Here is a 21,209-nt window from a genome sequence, read left to right as displayed (position 1 = left end):
TCTGGGCTTTGAGATCCCTCACCCAGGCTCACCACCTACAGAGTTTCAGTTCTGGAGGGATTTGTTGATAGGAGAGGGAGATGTTGGCTCAACACCCCCATCCTCTGAGAAGGGACCCCCAGAGTCAGGGACACGTCCTCCTAGCCCAGCCCATCCTAGGGCAGGCCATCATGCCTGACCTTGTTGCGGCCCCATCTAAATACAGCCCTGACAGACGCGCTTCATTTGAAAAGAGGAACCAGTTCCCAGGCTGGGTGATGGCCTCAGGTCCTCCAGCTGTGTGTAATGTGAAGTTGATGAGTTGCCCAGCCTACCACCCCTCGCCCCTTGAAAATGGGCCTCCTGATGACAACCAGCTGACCCCCTGCCTCAGCGCTCTCTCGCCCGCTCGTGCTCTCGCTCTCCCCCCACTCTCCCTCTCTTTCCCTCCCTCACTCCCTCCCTTTCCCTCTCTCTCTTTTTCTCTGCCTGAGTTGAGGCTCCCCACCGGAGGGGCCCGAGTGGAGGCTGGGGGGGGGGGATGATGCTAGCACCAACTCCTAGAGCTCCCGCTAGCCTTCTCAACAGCAGTGCTGGTGCCAGCTGATCTACCAGCTGGAGGGACAATGGGAAGCTTCCTGTGTCTAACACTGGGGCATGAGCCTGGGGTAGGGGTGTTGGCCAGGGTCTTAGGACCAGCTGGGGCAGATCTCGGAGCCCCGTCCCAGGACTGCTCAGACCTAGCGCATGGTGGTATGCAGATGTGGGCCTGTGGCTGGGGGCTGTGCACTCTGTGGGGAGGTGCTGTGCCTCCCTGCTGGCGGAGGGACATCACCGTGGCTTTCCTGGCGGGGACTTGTGGGTGAGCAGATGAGCTCATGAGGTCTTTCCTGGCCCCACAAGGGATTCCTCCACCAGAGCAGAAAGTCATTTGCTAGAAGAAAGCCTCTGGGCGCCCAAGGTGCACATGCAGGGTGCTGTTGGCCCTCTCACAGACCAGGAGGGAAAATGTTCCAGAATATTTGAAATTATATGGGCATAAAGAGAAATTGAAGATGTGATCCTAAAATAAATTCGGGGCTGACTAGTTAATTAATTCAGTTTAAAAGACTAAAGGATAAATCATGTTAAAGTATCTTTTAAAAATTATTTTTTTCAGTTCAAAAGAATTTTTAAAATTATAGCCTGCCTGTGAAAAATTCCAACTCCCTGTAGTTAAATACCCTTAGCAGCTTTGCCTCTTTCTAGCAGTTATTCTCTGCACAAAGACATGTCTGAGCATGGATGAATGCGTGACTACACAGCTGTCTTTAAAAATAACACACTTTTTCTGAAACTTGCTTTTTCACTCAAAGCCAGGCCATGGACATCTGTCTGTGCGTGTGAGATGTGCCACCATTTATTTCAGCAGTTCGTATGGATGGATGTTTAGGTACTCTCCTGTCAATACCACACAAGAAGCCCCGCAAGGCCGTGTGGCCATGTGTCTGTGTCCAGGAAAGATCACAAGAGGGAGACTTGCCGGGAACATTACCCCCTCCAAAGCTTGTCTTTCCTGAAGGCTGGCACTGTGGCACAGTGCAGTAAGCTGCCTCTTGCACTGCCAGTTTCCCATGACAAAGGACTGTCCAACTCAGCTGCCTGCTAATGTGCCTGGCAGGCACCAGATGATGGTTCGAGTGCCCGGCCAGGCCCGGGGTCCACCCTGGGAGCTCACGGAGGCTCCGGAGAGGGAGGTGGACTCCCTCCGGTGGGGGCAGAGATGATTTAGGCTTCCTGGGGAGGGGAGGCTCTGGGATCCCTGCTTCCTCTGCTGAAGCCAGCAGCGTGTAGGTGGACACCCTCCAGTCGGGGCAGAAAAGGATGTAGGCTTTTACGGAGGGCTTTGTGGTCCCCGCAGCACCTGGTTTCCCAAGAGGGCCTGTTGTGGATGGGCCGATAGTTCCCGTGGCAGATCAGCTCATGTTCATCGGGGCACCCTGCCATCTCTCATTGTTAAGGTCTTTGAACAGTGATGGGGCCTCCTGTCCAGGCAGGGCTGGCCACTTGTCTGTCTGGATGAAGTTCCTGAGGCCCCAGGGCAGTGAACCCTTACACACACTGTCTTTGGGTTGAACAGCCAGACCCCTGCTGGGGACACAGGTGCCCGGCCCTGCTGGTGTCATCGACAGGAAGAGGTCAGAGTGAACGGCTGAGTGCTGCGTGAAGAGCACGTACATCCCAGCCTGCTCTGCCCCTTCTCACACAGGGCAGGAGCCCACCAGCCAGCCTGCCGATGGGACTCGCATCCGCCTCAGAGCTCAGTGGGCCCGGCCAGTGCCAGGGCCTGGAGTCAGGTGTCCTGGTGCCAACCCCCTCTCCTTCCCTCTCCTTGGCTGCTGGAACAAAAGCCCCATTGAGCAGGCTGAGCTGGGGAAACTCAGACCAGCAGGTCCCCAGGCCCAGCTCAGATGTGCATCCCCCTCCGTGATAGATTTCTGGAACTGGGGCAGCGCTTTGATCTCCTGGACAAAGGCTCCATCCCACCTGCCGTGGGGAGCGGGGAGCGAGGCTCCCATCCTCCCTACCCCCACAGGAGAGCCCTGGTCTGCCTCCTCCTTCGGCCCTGACCTGCAGAGTGGGTCAAGAACAGGCATGGAAAGAATTGTGTTGGTAGCTGCATGGCCTTGAACAAATCTCGCAGCAACAGAGCTTCTGAGCAGGTTGTCGGCTAGGTGTCTCCAAGGTCCCTCTGGGCTGGTTAACTCTGTGAATGCCAGGACATGTCTCCCATTGCAGGCTTCACAGAGCTGCTCTCAGGACAGGGTGTGAGTGTGGCTGTGTCCTCCAAACTAGGGAAACCTACACCTTGGCACCCTGCAGTGCAGGAGCCCGCCCCGAGGAGTCTCCTGTGTGCAGGGGACATGACAGTCCAGACAGGAAAGACAACTTGATCTTTCCACTGAGACCCATTTGTGACGATAATCAGAAGTATTAGGTTTTAGGGCAGAGCCAGGACGGCCAAGACACCCATCTCTGGGAGATCCCAGGGCCGTGTTAGCGCTCTCAGCAGGGCCCAGGTTGGTTCAGTCACTTAAGTGTGATAGTGGGCGTCGCTCGATTGTGGGTTCTCTGCTGTGCAAGGTGTGGCAGGGGAGGAGAGGAAGTGAGGAAGACTCTAGAACAACAGGGAAGGGCAGTTAAGGTACTGCACTTGTGCCTTCACAGGTGCCATTCCCATTCCTCCTAAAACAACCTTCCGGGTACTTAGCAGCAGAGGCAGAGGCTGCCTGTGGGGGAGTCACCACGTGCCATCAGGAAATGCCTCTACCCAAGACCCAGGGCTTTGGAGTTCCAGAGCTGTCCACAGAAAGCCAATATCGTCTGGCAGGCCTAGGCTTCAGCTTCCTTTCCATGTTCACTTCTGCATTGTCCTACTGTGTGACCTTGGGCAAGCTGCACAGCCTCTCTGGGCTATGATTTTTCCATCTGTGCTGCAGTGAGCAGTCTGGCTAATGAGGAGTGTGTGTGACGGCGGCACAGCCCTCGCTGGGAGGCAGGAGCGTGGTGTGATTTCTGGAGGCTCAGTAGAAAGCCACTGAGCGCCTGTGCCCGGCTTGCCGGCTACTGCCGCTTGCTAATGAGGAGCAGCATATGCTGATGATTCCGGCATCGGCACTGGCTCCTTGGCTGTCCGATGCAAACTGGCTTCCTATTAGGCATTTATACTTATTAATAGCAGCAAATTGCAGCCCTCCGCAACATCTGCTACTTTTCATTTGCAAAAGCCTTCCCAGACCATTCGCATCAGAAACTGTTTGTGACCTATTCTCTGTGGCAGAGCAGAATTGGATCCTCCGATCTGAAAATTAATCAGCTAAGGCATGTTGAAGGGAGGGTGTGCCCAAGGTCCCCAGAAGAGATGAGAGCTTCCCCAGCCTTGTGCTCTGGGGCCGTTGCCCTTGCTGTTCCAAGATTGATGACCTTGACCCCCAGAACTACAGCCTAGAGGCAGGTGGGGATGCTGATGACAGCCAGAGCGGCCTCCACTGGTCCTGTGTGCCAGCCTGCTCTCGTGTGAGGCACACGCTGGATTAGCCTCTGGGCCAAGCATCAGCAGGAGGAATTGCAAAACTTATGGCAGATCATCACAAGGCTGTCCCGACGCTGGGACACCCAGGAGGTCAAACAGCATGTCACCATGCTTCCGATCAGCCAACCACACCTACAAAGCTACATTCTCTTTCTGGTGCTACACTCAGGCACAGGGTCTTCTTGACCTCTATGGCTCTGTGGTTGTAGGATTAAGAAAGGGTGGGTAGGGACTGGCTGCAATGTGCCCATTAAGCCACCACGTGGGACACCAGCATCCCCTATCAGAGCTCTGATTCAAACCCTAACTGTTCTCCTTCCGATCCTGCTCCCTGCTGATGTGCCTGGGAAACTACGGATGGTGGCCTCGAGTCGTACTTGGGAGGGAGAACCATGGGAGCATCTGATGGTCCATGGTCGTTAGATCTAGTTTTTACTCATCTCTCAACATGTACCACATATGTCCAGCTCTATTTTGGAGGGGTATCTGGTGTCAAGGTGGGAAGCAGCTCTACACTGTACCCTTCCCCTGCCCTCTTCTGCCTCACTGTCCCCCCTTACAGGGCCAATGTACCCTGCGCTGACTCTACCAGCTCCGTGTATCAGCTAGCAAGTGATCAGAAAAGCTGTGTAACAAGATGAGCCAAACTCAGTAGCTTACAGTTCTCATACCATTGGCTCAGCTCTGCTCTGCCCCAAGCTCTGCCGCAGTGGGGTTGTCCCTTTGCTGCACATGGGGGTCATGTCTTACTCTGGGCATGCTCACTGGCAGTCATGATGAAGAGGAAAACACTGCGTGGGAAAGTGCTCTGGCAATGGCAGCTGCACAGGAGGGCATGGGCAGCCCCATCAACACCAAGAAGCACTTGTGTTTGCCTCCATCCCCAGGACTACGCCCAGAGTCAGAGGAAAGAGACGGACACACCACCTCCATGCATGACGCCGTAGTAAGGGCAGGGATCAGCTGTGGTCTGCGTGATTTGTCCCCTAAGGGTTTGCATGCTGGAGCTTGAACCTCAGCATGGTGCTTTTGGGAGGTGGTCAGACTTCTAAGAACTGGAGCTTAATGCTCCCGGGTAGTTCCTACAAGTATGGATTGTTAGAAGGACAAGGCTGGCCTTCCCCATTCTCTGTCTTCCTGTCTCACACAGGCTTCTGCTGTGAGGCCCACAGTAGGGATGGACAAATGGAGTTGTCCCGTCTACCTTTCAAAGTGTGAGCTAAGTAAAGATCCTGCCTTTGCACATTGCCCTGCCTTGCTGGGCTGCTGGGAGTGAAGGGCTGAGACTCGGGGCACAGCTGTCAGCCTCCTGCCTCTCTTTCCAGTCACTCAGGTTCACCCAAAGTCCTGGTGCCCCTGAGAAATAAGGATGTAAGTCCCTGGAGCGACTGGAAATAAACACAACTCCTTGAGCCACACTGCAGTAAGGGCCTTGGAGTCTTTCAAAGACAGACAAGGCACCCCAGAAGGGAGTGGTCCAGAAATGTCCGGAATGGAGCTGGGAAGGCACCAGAGGCCAGAGAAGGGGAGGATCGTGATGTGGACGCTGAGCTGGGCCTCCAAGCCCATGCTCCTAAGGTCCATGTGTGTTCCGGAATGAATCATTTTTCGAGAAGAAGACAAACTTTTCCCAACTCTCGTGCTTGTGCTCGGGGACGGGAGCTGGGAAGGGCCACGTGTGAGGCAGTGCCAGGGGCCGGGCGCCGTGTCTGCCTGCTTAGCAGCTCCCGGGCAGCCTCTCGTAGTCTCCTAATGGGGCGTCTTGGCTCCTTTCTCCTTTCTTTTTTTGACAATTTTGAAAGAAATTGGGTACTTAAGAAGCCTTTTGGACATTTAGATTAACTCCAGGCATCAGGCTCCGTGTAGCCACTGCAGCATTAGCATCCAATTATAAGAGCAGAGATGGAGTAATAACTCACATTCCGACCAGAATGTCAAATGCTTAAACAAATTAGAGATGTGCACAGAGGCCGTGTGAGAGCTGTGGGACGGAGCAGCAGGCACCCTGTGCAAAGTGAACGGCAGAAGCCAGACTGGAACCCTCTCGCTAGTGGAACGCATCTTGCAGAATATCAGGCTAGACCAGGCAGGGGCTGGACCACAGGTGCCAGGGCTCGTAGGAGCTGTGCAGGGCATTTTAGCAGCAGGAGCACACCCACACTGTCTCCACCAAAGGCTCTGCTCAGCCTACTCAAGGACTTAGAAAGACCTAGGCCAGGGATCCCAAGTGGTCCCCTCTGCTCTGTGCCCATTGAGTTGTCAGCTTTCTCAGCTTTCTTGAAGCCATTCCTCTGGTGCTTCTTGGCCCTGTCCATGGTGCTGGGCAGGTGGGACTATGTGTGTGATCATGATGATGGTATTCACAGTGGTGCAGAACCAAACCAAAATGCACTGTGTTGGTAGAAGGAAGTTCACCTGGGTGGCAAAGAAAAAGAAGAAGGAATACTAATGTCAGGCCCCAAAAGGAATCCAGCAGCTAGAGCTGGGAAAGAGGCAGAAATGACTCCTGCTCGGAAAGGAGCCCAGAAAATGCCAGAGCAGAAGCTGAGTAAGAGCAGGAGAGCTTTCTTAAATCAGAGACCACTGGGGAGCTGGTGTTTGTGGTGAGCAAATTAAGCAGCTGACTGTGGACTAACATTCCTGTGAGCAGCAGCTCTAGTCCTGGCTCCCCCACTTATTCTCCAGCTCCCTGTGAGTGCACCTGGGGACGCAGCAGAGGAGGGTCCAAGTGTTTGGGCCCCTGCACTCCTGCGGGAGACCCAGATAGAATCGCAGCCTCCTGGCTTGAGCCTGGCCCAGCCCTAGCCATTGCAGCCATTTGAGAATTAAACCAGTAGATGGGAGCTCTCTTTCTGTATCTCTTCTCTTTTCAACTCTGTTTTCCAAACCAATAAATATGCTTTTAAAAGCAGTGTCGTTTGTTCTCACATGCACTGTTTGAATTCTGAGCCTCTCCACAGTGTTTCATGGAAGGAGTGGAAGATAAGGGAAAGTTTTGGATAGGACAAGGCTTAAATACTATTTTTTCAAATTGGGCAATGGATGGCTAGAGTTTGGGAGTGGCAACCATTTACATAATCAAGCATGATAAAGACTTCTGCCCAGCTGAGTTTATATTAAAAAGAGTAGCAATGCCTATCTTTCCACTGAAGGATCCCTGTATATCACATAAACATGGATTTATTGATCTATTGGCAGAAATCTGATCCACTTTGACTTTGGAGTTGAGCAGAGAGCAAATGTTTGTGTGTCTTCTCTGTCCTGCTAAAGAATAAATAATTTAGAGTGAAGACTACCCAAAAGATTTTATTCGCTTTGTTATTGTAGTAAAATATAACCATTCCTAAGTGTTCGTGACATCGGGCACTTTCAGATTACTGTATAACCATCACCAGAAATCGCTCATCCTAAATGAAACTATCCCCATTGCACAGCAGTCCCTCTGCCCTCCCGATCTCCAGGGCCTGTGTGGGGCTGACTGCGGTGGTGCTCCTGAGGTCAAGAGTCACAGTAATTGTCCTAGAGAAGTAAAAAAAAATGTGCTCCAGTGTATTTCAATGGCCTTCGTGTCTCCAAAGCATATCTCACAATCTCCTTTTTAGGGCTGAATGCTATTCCATCATCTACACATTTTGCATTTGGTTTATCTGTTACTCTACGAAGGGACATTCAGGTTGTTTCAACCTTTTGTGGATACCTCTGCCACAAATAAGCACAGGCATGAGGGCATCTCTTGGGGACTTCACCTTCATTTGTCTTGACTATGTCTGCACCATCAATTGCTGGACCACAGGATAAATTCTATGCTTAGTCTTGTGAGGGGTCACCACAGTCCCGAATAGATGTTCATACAACTCCAGGATAGTGCACTCCTGGAATCACGCGCAGACCCCATCCTAACACCTGTACCCAGGAGCCACCGTTTCTGATCTTTGGGGGTCCACGGGGAGCTCCTGAGAAGTGGGGGGATCATGCAGCAGCGTGCACGCACACCTGTTCTGCAGCCAGTGGCCTTGGGGTAGACCTCGGTCTGACTCCAGCTGTCACTGTGACTGCTTGAGTCACATCATCGTCTGACTTGTCCCCGCAGCGCAAGCCCCTCCCGCTTGCCACGACTTTCCTTTTTTACTTCTTCCTATGGTCTACATTCCCTCACTCAGTTAATTAGCATGCCTGGCACTGTAGCTCAACACTGTAATCAGTGTGGGGTGGTTTTAATTAATCATGTGGCTCCGCATCTGGAGTGCTTTGTGTTCCAGGGTCAGAGACTGGGGACTGGGGGGAGGGGAGGAAAGGCGGCTTTGTCAGGTGTGAGGGGTTGGGGGACAATCTAGATGCAAGCAGAGGGGGAGGCGCAGGGACAAGGTGGCCCAGAAGCCATGTGGCCACCTGTGCAACGCACTAGCAAGGTGTGGACGGAGTGCATTTACGCTGTAAAATCAGTACTCTCCATTTGTCTGAGGTCAATGCCCGGGCTAATTCCAGTCTTCAGAGGTGACTTACAGTGTCAGGGAAACATCTGATGCTTTCCAGAATGACCCCTGGAGTGAGGAGGGAGGCAAAACACTGGCCGGTGTCACCTGGGATATGGACAGCTGTCTGCTGGGGGTCCACTGGGGAGGTTCCCCTAGTCCCGACCTTCCTTGCAGAAGCCCTGAACAGGGGAGGAAGGAACCACCTATCTCTTAAATAAGTTACCCTTCTGCTTGGCTTGTTGCTTTCAGTATCCATACTTCAAAAAGAAGGCAGAAAACCTAAATGAAGTGCAGGAGACTCTACCAGTAGTCTCCCTTCAGTTATGGAAGATACATTCCAAGACCCCCAATGCCTGAAACTTGGATTGTGCTAGTTCCTATCTGTGTGATACTTTTTATTTACACATACATACCTTTGACCAAGATTAATTGATACTTTAAGCACAGTTAGAGGTTGACAGCAGTGGCCAATAGTGAAATAGAACAAATAGAGCAGTAAATGGTGATAAAGTTTCCCTGTCGCTACTGACGTAGTCAGGCAACGTAAGGAAGAGTTGTCGGTAAGTACTGTGATGCTGACAGTGTTTTGTTGGCAAGACAGGGCTCTGTCACCAACAGGCAGGTCACACGTCCAGTGTTGATCTACTAGATATAGGTAATTCCTGTCCAGGGGCCGGTGTGATACTTCACAGTGCTCCTGCAAACGCCGTGCAACTTACACTGGGCCGATTTTCTATTTCTGGAGCCCTATGTTTAATATTTTTAGACCACGATGGCCAAGGGTGACTGAAACTTGAGAGAGAAACCGTCAGTATGAACTGCGGGAAAGGTTGAAAAAGTCAACTCATTTGCCTCTGAGGAGGCCACAGAGGTGCAGGCGGTCATCTTGGACGGCGTGTCTTCTCAATGGGCGTGTGATGCTATAAATGTCCATGAAACCAACACGAAGGGGCTTGTGTAGAGGACATTTCTTTCTGGCTGTTAAAAAGAGTATAGGGTCTGGGGTTGGGGCTCAGCTGCTTTGTTTCTGATCCAACTCCCTGCTAATAAACTTGAGAAGGCAGCAAAATTGGCTCAAGTCCTTGGGTCCCTGCCACCCACGTGGGAGACCTGCATGGAGCTCTGGGATCCTCGCTTCAGCCTGACCTGGCTGCTGCAGCGATTTGGAGAGTGAGCCAATAAATAGAAAATCTCTCTCTCTCTCCTTCTCGGTCCAAAATACACAAAAGTAATTTTTTTTTAACGAAGAATTGAGAATGTTAGAACTTCAGGGGAGTTCAGGACAAGTGAGTCCTATCCCTTGTGTTCCAGGTGAGTAAAAGGAGGCCCAAAGATGAGCTCAAGTTCACCCAGGTGGCTGGGGGCAAAGTGGTGGCTCTAACCTGGGTCTCATAGCCGCTGTGGCTGTGTCCACCGAGATCTCAAGCCAAACAAGAGAGAGTGCTGTGGAAGGAGCCAGACACAGGATCCCTGATCAGTGCAGAAAGCTGAGATAACTTCAGGTTCTCCAGCAATGGCTGGCTTAGGAGCAGATTTTGTAGAACAAAGCAAAAATGACATGACCAAGGTAATAAGAAGGCATAAAACGCAGGTTTGTTCGACACGCTCAAAGTCCAAGAGCCCTCGGAAGACTGTTGGAGCAGTTTTTGGGCTGTGAGGTGAGGGACAGGTACAAGGCAGTGACAAATGGGATGTGAATGAAACCCATGGCCATGGTGGTGCCAACACTTGGGAGGATCCTGCTCCTGCACAAAACTGCCTGACAACAGAGAAGCCATCTGTGTCTTGGGGGAATCCATAAATTGCTGGGTGGAGAGTGAGGACTTCTTATCTCCACATTGAAAAGTGAGACTCAAACATGACAGAGTCTCATTGTTAGTCAACAGCAAAGTCAGAATTTAAAGCTGCCTATCTGGATTTCTTACTCTCCTTTCAACAAAACCATACTCCCCCCCCACACACACACACCCTCACACACACAGAGATCCACACCCTCATGCACACACACACACACACACACACACACCAGAGAGGAAGGGCTTTACAATTCCGGGATGCCAGTATCCTGGAATGAAAGGCCAGCTGGGAGCTATTTTTAGGGATCAGAATGCAAAGCTTGCTGAGAGTGTTGGCTTCTGCTGGCAGCTGGCTCTGACTTGGTGTGCACACCCTAGGATCCCCGGACACGTCTCCTTCATGGCAGGTCACCGAATGCACCAAGGGGAAGTTACCTATGCTTGACCCAGCAAAGCACTTTTGATTGACCAAACCATGAAGCTGTGTTTAAGTCCATGCAAAAGATGGAGCTTCTGAAAGGCAGCTGGAGCCTATGGGACTGTTATTATGTGTTTATGTTTCCTGAGTATTACAGCCCTTGGACCCTCTGGTTATTTCCTCCCTCTAGGCATCATGTTTTGAAAGATTCTGTTTGCTAAGCCAACTGCATTTACTTAAGAAAGATTTGTTTTTATTTGGAAAGTAGTTATTGAGAGAGAAAGAGTGAGAGATCTTGCATTTGCTGGTTCATTTCCCAAATGCCTGCAGTGGCCAGAGTTGAGCCAGGAGCCTGGAGCTTCTTCCAGGCCTTCCACGTGGGTGCAGGAGTGCAAGCACTTGAATAATCCTCTGCTGTTTTTCCCAGGCTGTTATCAGGTAGTTGGATCAGAAGTAAAGCAGCTGGGACTAGAACTGGTGCCCATATTAGATGCTGGTGCTGTGGGCAGAGGCTTATCTTGCTAAGCCACAGCACTGGCCCAGTGCATTTATTAAATAATAATAATATATCTCCTATTTTAAAGATGGACGTACATCAATGAGTATCCTTAAAAATATAAAGCGACAACAATCCAACTTCCAGTAGGCTTTGGAAATGTTGGCTGTTGTTTAAGGACCTTGTTACCAACCACCCACTCCTGGGATTCCCTGTCCTCTGGCTTCAGAATCATGGTTTAAATACTCACATGACTCACTGTGCTAGCTGAGGAACAACAGTGAAATGAAAAAGGCAGCAAGAGTAAGAGAAATTGCTGGACATCTGTGGATCTGGGGGGTAATACGTAAGACAGATTGTCAAGGTTGGGCAGGAAGATGTGGGGCAGCTGGGTAAGCTGCCACCTGTCATTGCAGCATCCTCTATGGAGTGCCAGTTCAAGTAGGCTGCTTCAGTTCCAGTCCAGCTTCCTGCTAACATGTCTGGGAGGGCAGTGCAAGATGAACCAAGTGCTTAACTCCCCGCATCTACTCATGTCGAAGACACAATGGACGTCCAGGCTCCTGGCTTTGGTCAGCCATTGCAGCCATCCAGGGGGGAACCAGAGGAGGGAAATCCTTTTCTCTCTGTCTTTCCTTCTCTGTCTCTGTCACTGGCTTTCAAATGAATAGAATAATGGTAATACAAAAAATCATGACTACAGACAGAGGTGCAAAGATGAACTTCAGGTTGTAGGACAGACAGGTGAAGCGGTGCCGAGAGTTTACTGAGCTCAAGGGCAAAGCTGTGAGGATGGGAACTGGAGGCTAGAGAGGGGCTTGAAAGAAGTCGAGATGCAGCACACTCATGTATATGCATATATATAAAGGGAATAAGAGAATTAAGGGGAAAGAGGTAATGTGAGGTTTGGAATTAATTATTCACTAATTCCAGAACAGAATTCTGACACTAATTGAGTAGGCACCAGTGCCAGTTTGCCTGTGTGTGAGTTACAAGTCGCCCCTGCCAAGTGGACATAATTATACAGAGGCAGGCCCTGAGAAGCAGCGGGGCACGCACAGCCACTGCTCCTGCTCAAGCAGCAGACGGGCTCAGCCAGGCCAGCATGGTGCTTCGTTGTTTTTGCCTGGTGTCTGATGGCAGAAAACTAAAAAAGACGAACACATCAAGTTTTCTTAATTCTAGCTAAAAGATTGGGTGGGAAGCCCTGTATCAACATAAAAAGGTATTCCAAATGGAAAAGGGATTATTTAAAAAAAGAAAGTGCTTGTAAGGAAGAAATTGGCCAAATGGAGAAGAAAGACCTGGGTTCTAAGTAGAAAGTAAGGATCGCGTTTGATCCACTGTGTTGTTATTGAGTGCATGCTATGCAGCAGGGACTGGAAAGTCGCTAAACAGACATCAAGGGAAAGCCACATGAAGAACAAAGGAATTCAAAAGATTTTTAAGGGCAGGCAGGAAATGGAAGCATCTGGACTAAGCAAAAATGTCGTGTGGAATGTTTTACATTACCAAGCGACTGCCGAAAGCTAATATAAAGATTTGGGGTTGGAGAGGAAGCGTCTAGTCCTGGAAAGGAGAAACAGCAGCTGCTCTTGAGAACAGCAGAGTGAGAAGCTTCCAGAGCCAGCTGGCCAATGGCATAGGGCAAAGAGTGGGCAGACAACAGCGTGCAGTGTTGCCACCTTGTCAAGGCCAGGGCAGACACAGAAGGGCTCGGTCTTGGATGAAGCTCCCTGGAAGAGGAGGACCCGTGCTGGCTGGGCGAGAGGGGACGGAAGGGAGAAGTGGAGAAAGCTGGGCGTTGGCTTTGACTGCACTGAGAGGAAGCAAACACAATGGGTGGGTATTCACGGAGGGATTTGGGGAGTTGGGTATTGGGAGATTATACACTTTGCAGTAAATAGCTCTTGTGACTTCAGCATGCACTCCATGAAGATTGTACCCCAAAAGGCTCCCAAGAAAATCATAGGCAGCTGTCCTTCGCGGCTGCTGATGTGGTACCCCACCTCCAGGCCAGTCACTCAAGCCCCTGGGTTTGGGGTGCCCTACACTTTGATCCCTCTGCAATGTTTGGGTGGGGGAATGACACACACATGGTATTGATAGTACTTGCTCTGGTGGGTGTTGAGTGTTTTGCCAAACCTGACCGTTTTCGTCCCTGACCTTCTGTTGTAGCTCACCAGAGTGCCCGTGGAGTCCTGTGGTCAGTACCAGAGCTGCAGCGAGTGCCTGGGCTCGGGCGATCCTCACTGTGGTTGGTGTGTGCTCCACAACACGTGAGTACAGTGGGCAGACAACGCTTGCCTCCCACCCTGTCACCTGTCACCACCCTCCTCTCCTTGCCTTTTCTCATCCTCCATCCTTCCATCCTTTGCAAATGGCACCTCCCTTCCTGGTTCTTGCTGTCTTCGTAGTAAAGTTTCCCATCGCCACAAGAGATGTGTGGACATGGCAGGACAGCGACACGAGCACACTGGAGAATTGTAGGCTGGATGCTGGCGGAGGAGCAGCTCCTGGCCTTTCCTCAGTGACTGACTGGCCAGGGACAAAGCATTGGGCTTTTCAAGGTTCATGTGGGACTGAGGTACAGCCCACCTTCTGCCTGCAATGTCTCCATAGACTGTTTTAGTTTGAGGATGTTTGTAGCACCTGAGGACCCTTCCTCTGTCATCATAACCACTCTTAGCCCAGGTGTCAGAGTACATGGACCTGGACCACTAAGCTGGGATGGCTCAGCTCCGTGCTCAGCACCCCCATACACCTCTTGTGCTGACTATTATATTCTCTGGCAGATGGAAGAAAACATTAGTTTATAGGAAAGACAAGTGCTGGCTTGGCAAATGAACTGAGAGGATAAAGAGCTGGATCAGCTTGTTGGGGGAAGCGGAAGGCCTTTGTCTGGAATTCCAGGACCCCTACAGAGGACTACCTACAGAGCCACCAAGAGCTGGACCCCACTCAGGTAGAGTCTAGTACCCACATAGCCACCAGCACCACAACTTGGCACTGTGAGTTGGACACACATTTAAACACAGGATGTGACCAATGAGCAGGTGTGAACCTTGTCCCCTCTCCCCCAGGATGTCTCTGAAAGTTCAATGTGTCCCCCTTTAATGTTGATCCATTTGAAAGGCAGAGTTAGAGAGAGAGGCACACGAAAAGTATCTTCTGGCTCACTCCTCTGATAGCTGCAAGGGCCAGAACTGAGCCAAGCTGCAAGTCAGGCACTCCATGCAGCCCTGCCTCATGTGTGGCAGGGACCCAAGCACCTGGGCCATCTTGTGTTGCTTTTCTCTGGCGCGTTATCAGAGAGCTGGGTCAGAGCTGGAGTAGACAAGACCAACTTTGCAGCCATAGAAGATGCTGACACCGCAGGCTCTACCACAGCACCAGCCCCCGACACACCTTTTCTAGGAACAGGCATGGTTCCCGAGACCAAAGGGACACCCGCAGGCATGATGAGTCCTTGAGTTCATAAAGGGAAGCTCTGAGGGCCTGTTCCCTCTCCTGTGAATTGGATGTGGCGATACCCTCTTGTCCTTCTTGCTGAACCCATTCAGAATCAAGGGCGATGCTGAGGGTGGGTGAAGGTGCCTGGTGGCTATGGAGCCTGTGACGTGCGACGTGGGGAGCCCTGAGCAGGCTGGGGGAAAGACAGATCAACGAGGCCCTGGTGCTGGTGCCTTAGCTGCAGTTCCGGCTGAATGCACATCTCTTCCTGTGTGTACAACGGCCTCACACTACTTTGTTGCCCCAAGTGGTGGGTGGAACTGCTAGAGTCCCCTGGCCCTGCCTGCTTAGCCCAGCAATGTGTCCTGTTCTGAAGTTTGCACATCTTACCGGTGTGTGTGTGTGTGTGTGTGTGTGTGTGTGTGTGTGTGTGTGTGCGCGCGCGCGCGCACGCACGCGCGTGAGTGAGCGCAAGTACACCAGGCCAGGCTGTGTCCCCAGGTCTCTCAGACCTGTGTGTTTCTCCCTTTGGGTTAGGCCATGTACCAGGCTCGAGGACACAAACCTTGAAGCTTTCTGAAGCTTCTTGGAAGCTGTGGGCTGCGGTCTGTGCAGCCCCTGGGCCAGGTCCACCCTGGGCAAGACCCTGAGCTGAGTAAAGGACTCTGGCTCTTGCTACGGGATCCAGCCTAACGCTCAGGAAGACCACAGGAAAGGGCAGCGGAAACCATTTCCTTCATGTGTGTCAAGACAAGTCTGCTTTCTCAGTCATTTCTGCTGATGATCCCCTTGGCTGTGGGGACAGATGGTGGGGACAGCCAAAGGGGTGAGGGGATGGGTGTGTGAGAAAGAAACAGACCAGTAGCAAGAGAGGCGAGTGAGAGCTAGAAGAGTGGCAGGTGCATACTTGCGATTGCAGAGTTGAAGGGTGGAGCGACTGTGGCAGGTGTCTCCAGTGTCTGAATGGCTGTTTGTACTACGGAGATCCAGGTGGACTGCAGACAGAACAGGCCTAAGAAATGCTTCTGTAATTTCAGTCCTCCCTCTTGCTGTCCTCGATTCCCATCAACTGCTCCCCTGCGACCCTGGAGTAGGGAGGGTCGTGGTGCCCTCTGGCTCACCTGCTTCTAAGTCCAGCTTCAGCACAGAAGGCAGTATTTGGCACCGTGAGCCATTGTGCCCGCTGGCTTGGGTGAAGATTAATGCATGCCCCTTGGCCTCCCCTCCCTTGGCCCTCCTCTCAGGACTCCAGGCCTTCCTGCAGAACCGGCCACGTCGACCGGCTCTGATGCTGCTGTGGAAAGACATCAGCATCACTCCTGGGAGGCTCTTGTAGCCTGTGATGTCCCAGGGGAGAGATCAGATGAGCTTTTGCGAGGTCCCTCTTTCTGACCCCCACCACCTAACCTCCTCCCAGGTTTTTCCTTTTTGGAAGACTAGCCCCTGGGTGGGTGGGTGGGTGGGGGTGGGCTCCTGCCCAGGATTCCCTTGCTTTCATGTTTTCTACCAGGGTGGAGGGCAGGGTGAGAGCTGACCCTTGCCCTCCCCACTCCCATATCTGGCAGAGTCTGTGTGTACACACAGCCCCAGCTCAGGCAGCTCGCGGCCCCTTGGTGTGAAACGGTGGTCGGAGTCGGCCAGAAGCACCGTGTGTGAGAGTGGGACGTGTGTCTGGTCCTGGTCCTCTTGGCTGTCTGCTGGAAAGCTCTGCCACCACGTGCCTTGACTCTGCTCTTCCGCCTCCTGCTCCTCTCCTCCCTCCACTCCGTCCTCGTCCCCGCTTCCTCCTGCCCATTCTCACCTCAATGGAGCAGGAATAAAGGGTTTCCAACAAGTGCTGTGTGTCAAGGGGAGGAGAGAGGAGGTCCCACCTCACTTCCTCTTGGGCAGCCACTCCGCATAGCCCGAAGCCTCCCTCTCCAGGCCCCTTTTACCGCCCCAAGGTGTGTGCTCAATAAATTGCTCCTGGGAAGCTTGGCTGAAATGAAGGCAGGCGAAGCACTGACGTGGGGCTCATAGCGGAAAGGGCTTGTCAGTGCAGGAGCAAGGGCTTCACTAACGGTGACCGTGAAGGGCTGGGCCACTTGAGCTACAGAAGCCCTTGACCTTGCACCTGCCGGTTCCTGCTGGGTCCTGTGCTGCCTGCAACAGGTGTGGGTGGGTCTGATAGCAGATGCTGCTCAGGTGGACTGAGTCTTTAGAGGAAGTTTAGGGGTGATGAGAGTAGCCCGTTGAGGAGGAGAGAAAGTTATTATACAGGTTGAGGATTCCTTGTGTAAGACGCTGGGGACCAGAAGTATTTTGGATTTGGCTTTGTTCTGCTTGAATTGGGAATTATTTGCATGATGCAGTAAGGGATCTGGGGCTGGGACTTGAGTCTGAACAAAAACTTTGTTTCTGATGCACCATTGACATAAAACCTAGAGATCATCTTAATTCTTTTTTTTAAGATTTATTTATTTTTATTGTAAAGTCAGATATACAGAGAGGAGGAGAGACAGAGAGGAATATCTTCCATTCACTGATTCACTCCCCAAGTGACCTGAGTGGCCAGAACAGAGCCAATCTGAAGCCAAGAACCAGGAGCTTCTTCCAGGTCTCCCACATGGGTGCAGGGTCCCAAGGCTTTAGGGCCATCCTCGACTGCTTTCCCAGGCCACAGGCAGGGATCTGGACAGGAAGCAGGGCTGTTGGAATTAGAACCAGTGCCTATATGGGATCTTGGCGCATACTAGGTGAGAACTTTAGCCACTAGGCTACTGTGTCGGGCCCCATCTTAATTCTTTACATTAATAATTTTGTGCATGAAACAAAGGCTAATGGTATGGAGTTTCCACTTGTGATGTCATTTTCGAGACCAAGGAGTTTTAGAATTTGAGCTTCAGATGTTTTCATTTGAAATCCTCAATTTGGACGAGCTCAGCCTCTTTGGGGGTTCACACCAAGTGCGGAGCTGAAACATGAGGTTCCCATGCGACCTGGTGTCGGTCACTTGATCCGGGCATTCTAACTCTTGTGGTCCTCTTCCCTCATCCAAGAACTCACTTACGTGCCCGTTCCCCCGGAACGTCTGCCTCACCCATCTGACCACCTGCCCAAGCCAGGCAGCTCTGCCCATGCGTCCCTGAAGAGCATCAGCTGCTCGTCTTAGCTAACACAGTGCCTCCTCGTGCCCAAGACGCCCCTGTGTTCTCCCCACGTAGCACGCAGTCAGCCCTCTTGACTTCCCATCAGGTCCCTTGGGGACGGCCCTCTGGTGCCTGTCCGGTCTTGGATGCTGCACACACAGATCCCCAAGATGCTGCTCTTGAAGCAGAGGCCAGGGTGATGTGGAAGGTTGAGGATGGGGGGCACGCTGGAGCGCCTGCGGAGACAGACTGGCCCACAAGGCCCCTTGGCCCTCAGGTTGCTGACGAGCCCCCTCTCCAGACTGAAACTGTTTGCCCGGCTAGCCTCCCTGGGAGTTCTTATTTCCATCACCATATTTAGGAAATAATTTTGAGGGAACTTAATCACCACCCGCCTTTCCCTCATCCTCTCCCCCTTCCCCTCTCCACTCCTCTCCCTTCTAATTTTCCACTTGGCTGGGATTTCTCCAGCAGCACAGGTTCAGGCTTAGGGGAGGCCTGTGGTAGCTGCTTCATTAGAGTGCATAATCTCATTGAACCACTGGCTTGGATAATAGCCCCTGCTGGGGCACAGTTAGCACCTGTGGTCTGGGCTGCCCGCAGAGGAAGGTGCAATGAGGCTGGGAGGGAAGAAGAGGCGGGCAGGTGTGGACTCCGGCTCTGGGCACCGCCCATCTCCTGCTGGCCAGCTGTAGCCGAGTGACCATTACGGTGGTGGCAAAAACGAATGTCTGAAAATTCAGCCACGTGATGTGATGTGGGGATGGAAGAAGTGGGAGCCCCCTCCCGCGGCCGGGGTGTCCTGAGTGGAGTTGAGGGAATGCTCCCGAGGCTTCCCACTGCCTCGGGAGTGAGTGGCCGGGCTGTCCCCCGCCCAGGGGTGGAGAGTGGGCCCTGTGCACTTTGCACAGCTGTTGCTGGGAGTCCTGGGAACACAGCCCATTCCCTCGGGGAGCCTGTGCGATGTCAGGAGGAGCATGATCGGCCCCTTCTGCTGTCCTGTCAAAGTTAAGGTCAATTGTCTGCTCCTGGACATCTGCGGCCTCCACCCCCAGGCCCTGAAGGAGGGTAGAAATGTCAAAACATCCTTGCCTCTGACCTTCAACTTGACTTTCCACCAGGACAGTGGGTCCTCCGTCCCCTTTGACAGCTCAGCCTGGCCCTGTTCTCTGCCTGGCCCAGGCCTGCGCCTCCCTCATTCTGAGAAGTGCCTCAGCTGTCGCTTTCATCTGTGTGTGCCTTGTCCCCTGGGCTGGTCTGGGAGCAGAGCTGTGCTTCGCGTGTCAGCTGGAAGGAGCTGCATGAGCAACGCGGAGAAGGGATGGCAGTACCAGCCAGCAGTGCTTGAGGGTTTAGTGGGAGCTCTGCTCCCTTCTAAGTGCTTGACATGCAGACTCTTGTCTAGTCTTTGTTGCAGCCCTGTTTTTGTTCCCATTTCACAGATCAGATGAGGTCCCAAGTGTTTACAGAATTTGCCCAAGAGGACAGATAGAGAGCTTAAAACTGTACACGACAGGTGGCTTCTCTGGGGAGACCTAAATTCAGGGTCGGGGCTGAGATGCTGAACTGATGGCTCTCAAGAGCAGTGCCACAAGGCAGCCCTGCCCTCCAGAAGTCCTGAGCCGTGTAGCTGGAACTTGCCTGAGCTCTCCAGCCCAACAACCATCCTTGGAGGAGCGCTGGAGTCTTCCCTTTGAGTCTGTTGGCAACAGCAGCTGATGTTTGGTCTGGAAGCACTCCCATGCCTCCCCCGAACCCCAACTCCCTTCATCATTTAATCAAAGACATTTTCTGACCTGCCAATTGCTCTTGGAAATGGGAACTTCAAAGTTGGGGAGTCGGTGAATAATTCAGGCCCCACCAGCTCTCTGGGTCCGCCGTTAATGGGAGTAATAACACTATTAATAGCTATGTCAGGGCTGACACTCTGGAAAGGTCCATAACATTAGCTTAATGGCTGAAGGTAATGGAGTCCTCGCGAAGGAGCTGGCCTGGTAAATTACCTCCCGAGACTCGGAGGCAGACACACTGGCTGCTGCCGGCCAGCCAGGGAGAGCCGGGGCTGGCCAGGCCCGTGTCTGACCTTTTACTTCCTGCATGGAGCTTCCGGGAGGCATCCCAGAGAACTCGTCAGCTCGTCTTTGTCCAGCAAGTTGCAGAAATATCAATGGAAGGCAATTGGAGAAAGGGATGGTGGGAGATGTTTAAATCACCATGAGGATGTGAAAAGGGTATTGAGGTAGATGGGGGAGATGGATTTAGTCTGCAGCCACTGTGTGTGTGTGTGTGTGTGTGAGAGAGAGAGAGAGAGAGAGAGAGAGAGAGACCTGTCTGTCTCTTACTGGAAAGTGTAGAAACTTCCAGAAGGTAGAGGACAGTGGTATGGAGCTGAGTTTATCTGTGTGTGAACCCTGCCATTATCTGATTGGCTATGTTACCCACATTTTCCTGCAGTCTCCTGACGTGCGAGTTGGGGGTTGCCACACGACACAGCACACGAGGCCAGCCTTCATCACACGACCTTAGCAAGCACGCATGTGCTAGTCACCATCAGGGTTGCAATTGCGGTGCCTCGCAGTTCTGTATCCCGTGTCAGTTGACTCTGACACCCTCCTTCCATTCTGGTGGCTCCCCTTGAGCCCGTGGTCTTCAGTCCATGTTCACAGAGAACTTTCTCTCCACTGCCAGGCATCCATCCTTCTGTGGCCGAGGCTGCCTGCCTTCCCCTTGGCTGGAAAGAAAGCCCCCACAGCATTCATCTGCATCAGCTCAGGGTCCAGGAGCCCTGCTTTCCTCCAGCCCTGGCCCAAACCTGTCTTCTCCTTGAACTCATGTTGCCTCCCAAGGTGCCCCCTCCCCACAGGGCTCCCTGGTCCTGGCTGCTCTGTGTCCCACTCAAGGCTGCCTTGCTCATGTAGTCCTTGTAGCTCAGGGCTGCCTCCCATCCTGACTTGGTCCCTGATGTCTTTCTCACTCCGGCCCCGTCTTGGTCCCGGCCTGGGCCCTGTGGCTATCTCTTGGATGACCATTGGTATGTCTGTCCCTTGCAGGTGTTCTCGCAAGGAACGGTGTGAGCGGTCCAGGGAGCCTCGCAGGTTTGCCTCGGAAATGAAGCAATGTGTCCGGCTCACCGTCCATCCCAACAACATCTCTGTTTCTCAGTACAACGTGTTGGTAAGGGCCCCAGGCCAGAATCCGGGGGTGCCAGGAAGAACTCACCTCTCCACAAGATACCAGAGCTCAAGTGTCACGGGGAGAGCTGGGCGCAGCCTGGCCAGCAAGTGCAGCTCAAGACCAAAGCAAGGGGTCTAGAGAACTATCCGATAGGGATGCAGAAGGCGGCATGCCCAGGAATTTGGGGGATAGACTGCCTCACAGTGACCGGGAAGCCA

The 21,209-nt window shown here is 52.6% G+C and overlaps 1 protein-coding gene across 4 annotated transcripts in view; it reads left to right on the top strand.

The window, feature by feature from the left end:
- Positions 1–21,209, top strand: part of PLXNA4 (plexin A4) — a 287,259-nt gene that overhangs the window by 197,134 nt on the left and 68,916 nt on the right. For all 4 annotated transcript variants that reach the window (XM_040987483.1, XM_040987485.1, XM_040987484.1 and 1 more), the window contains 2 exons: positions 13,415–13,515; positions 20,868–20,991. In XM_040987483.1, coding sequence (XP_040843417.1) covers positions 13,415–13,515; positions 20,868–20,991 — 225 coding nt within the window. The remainder of the gene's footprint in view (positions 1–13,414; positions 13,516–20,867; positions 20,992–21,209) is intronic.

Source organism: Ochotona curzoniae, unplaced genomic scaffold (assembly GCF_017591425.1).
Source record: "Ochotona curzoniae isolate NIBS_2020 unplaced genomic scaffold, NIBS_Ocur_1.0 contig_4692, whole genome shotgun sequence".
NCBI lineage: Eukaryota > Metazoa > Chordata > Mammalia > Lagomorpha > Ochotonidae > Ochotona > Ochotona curzoniae.
Note: the sequence above shows the minus strand (reverse complement) of the source record. Positions and strands in the feature narration are given on the sequence as shown.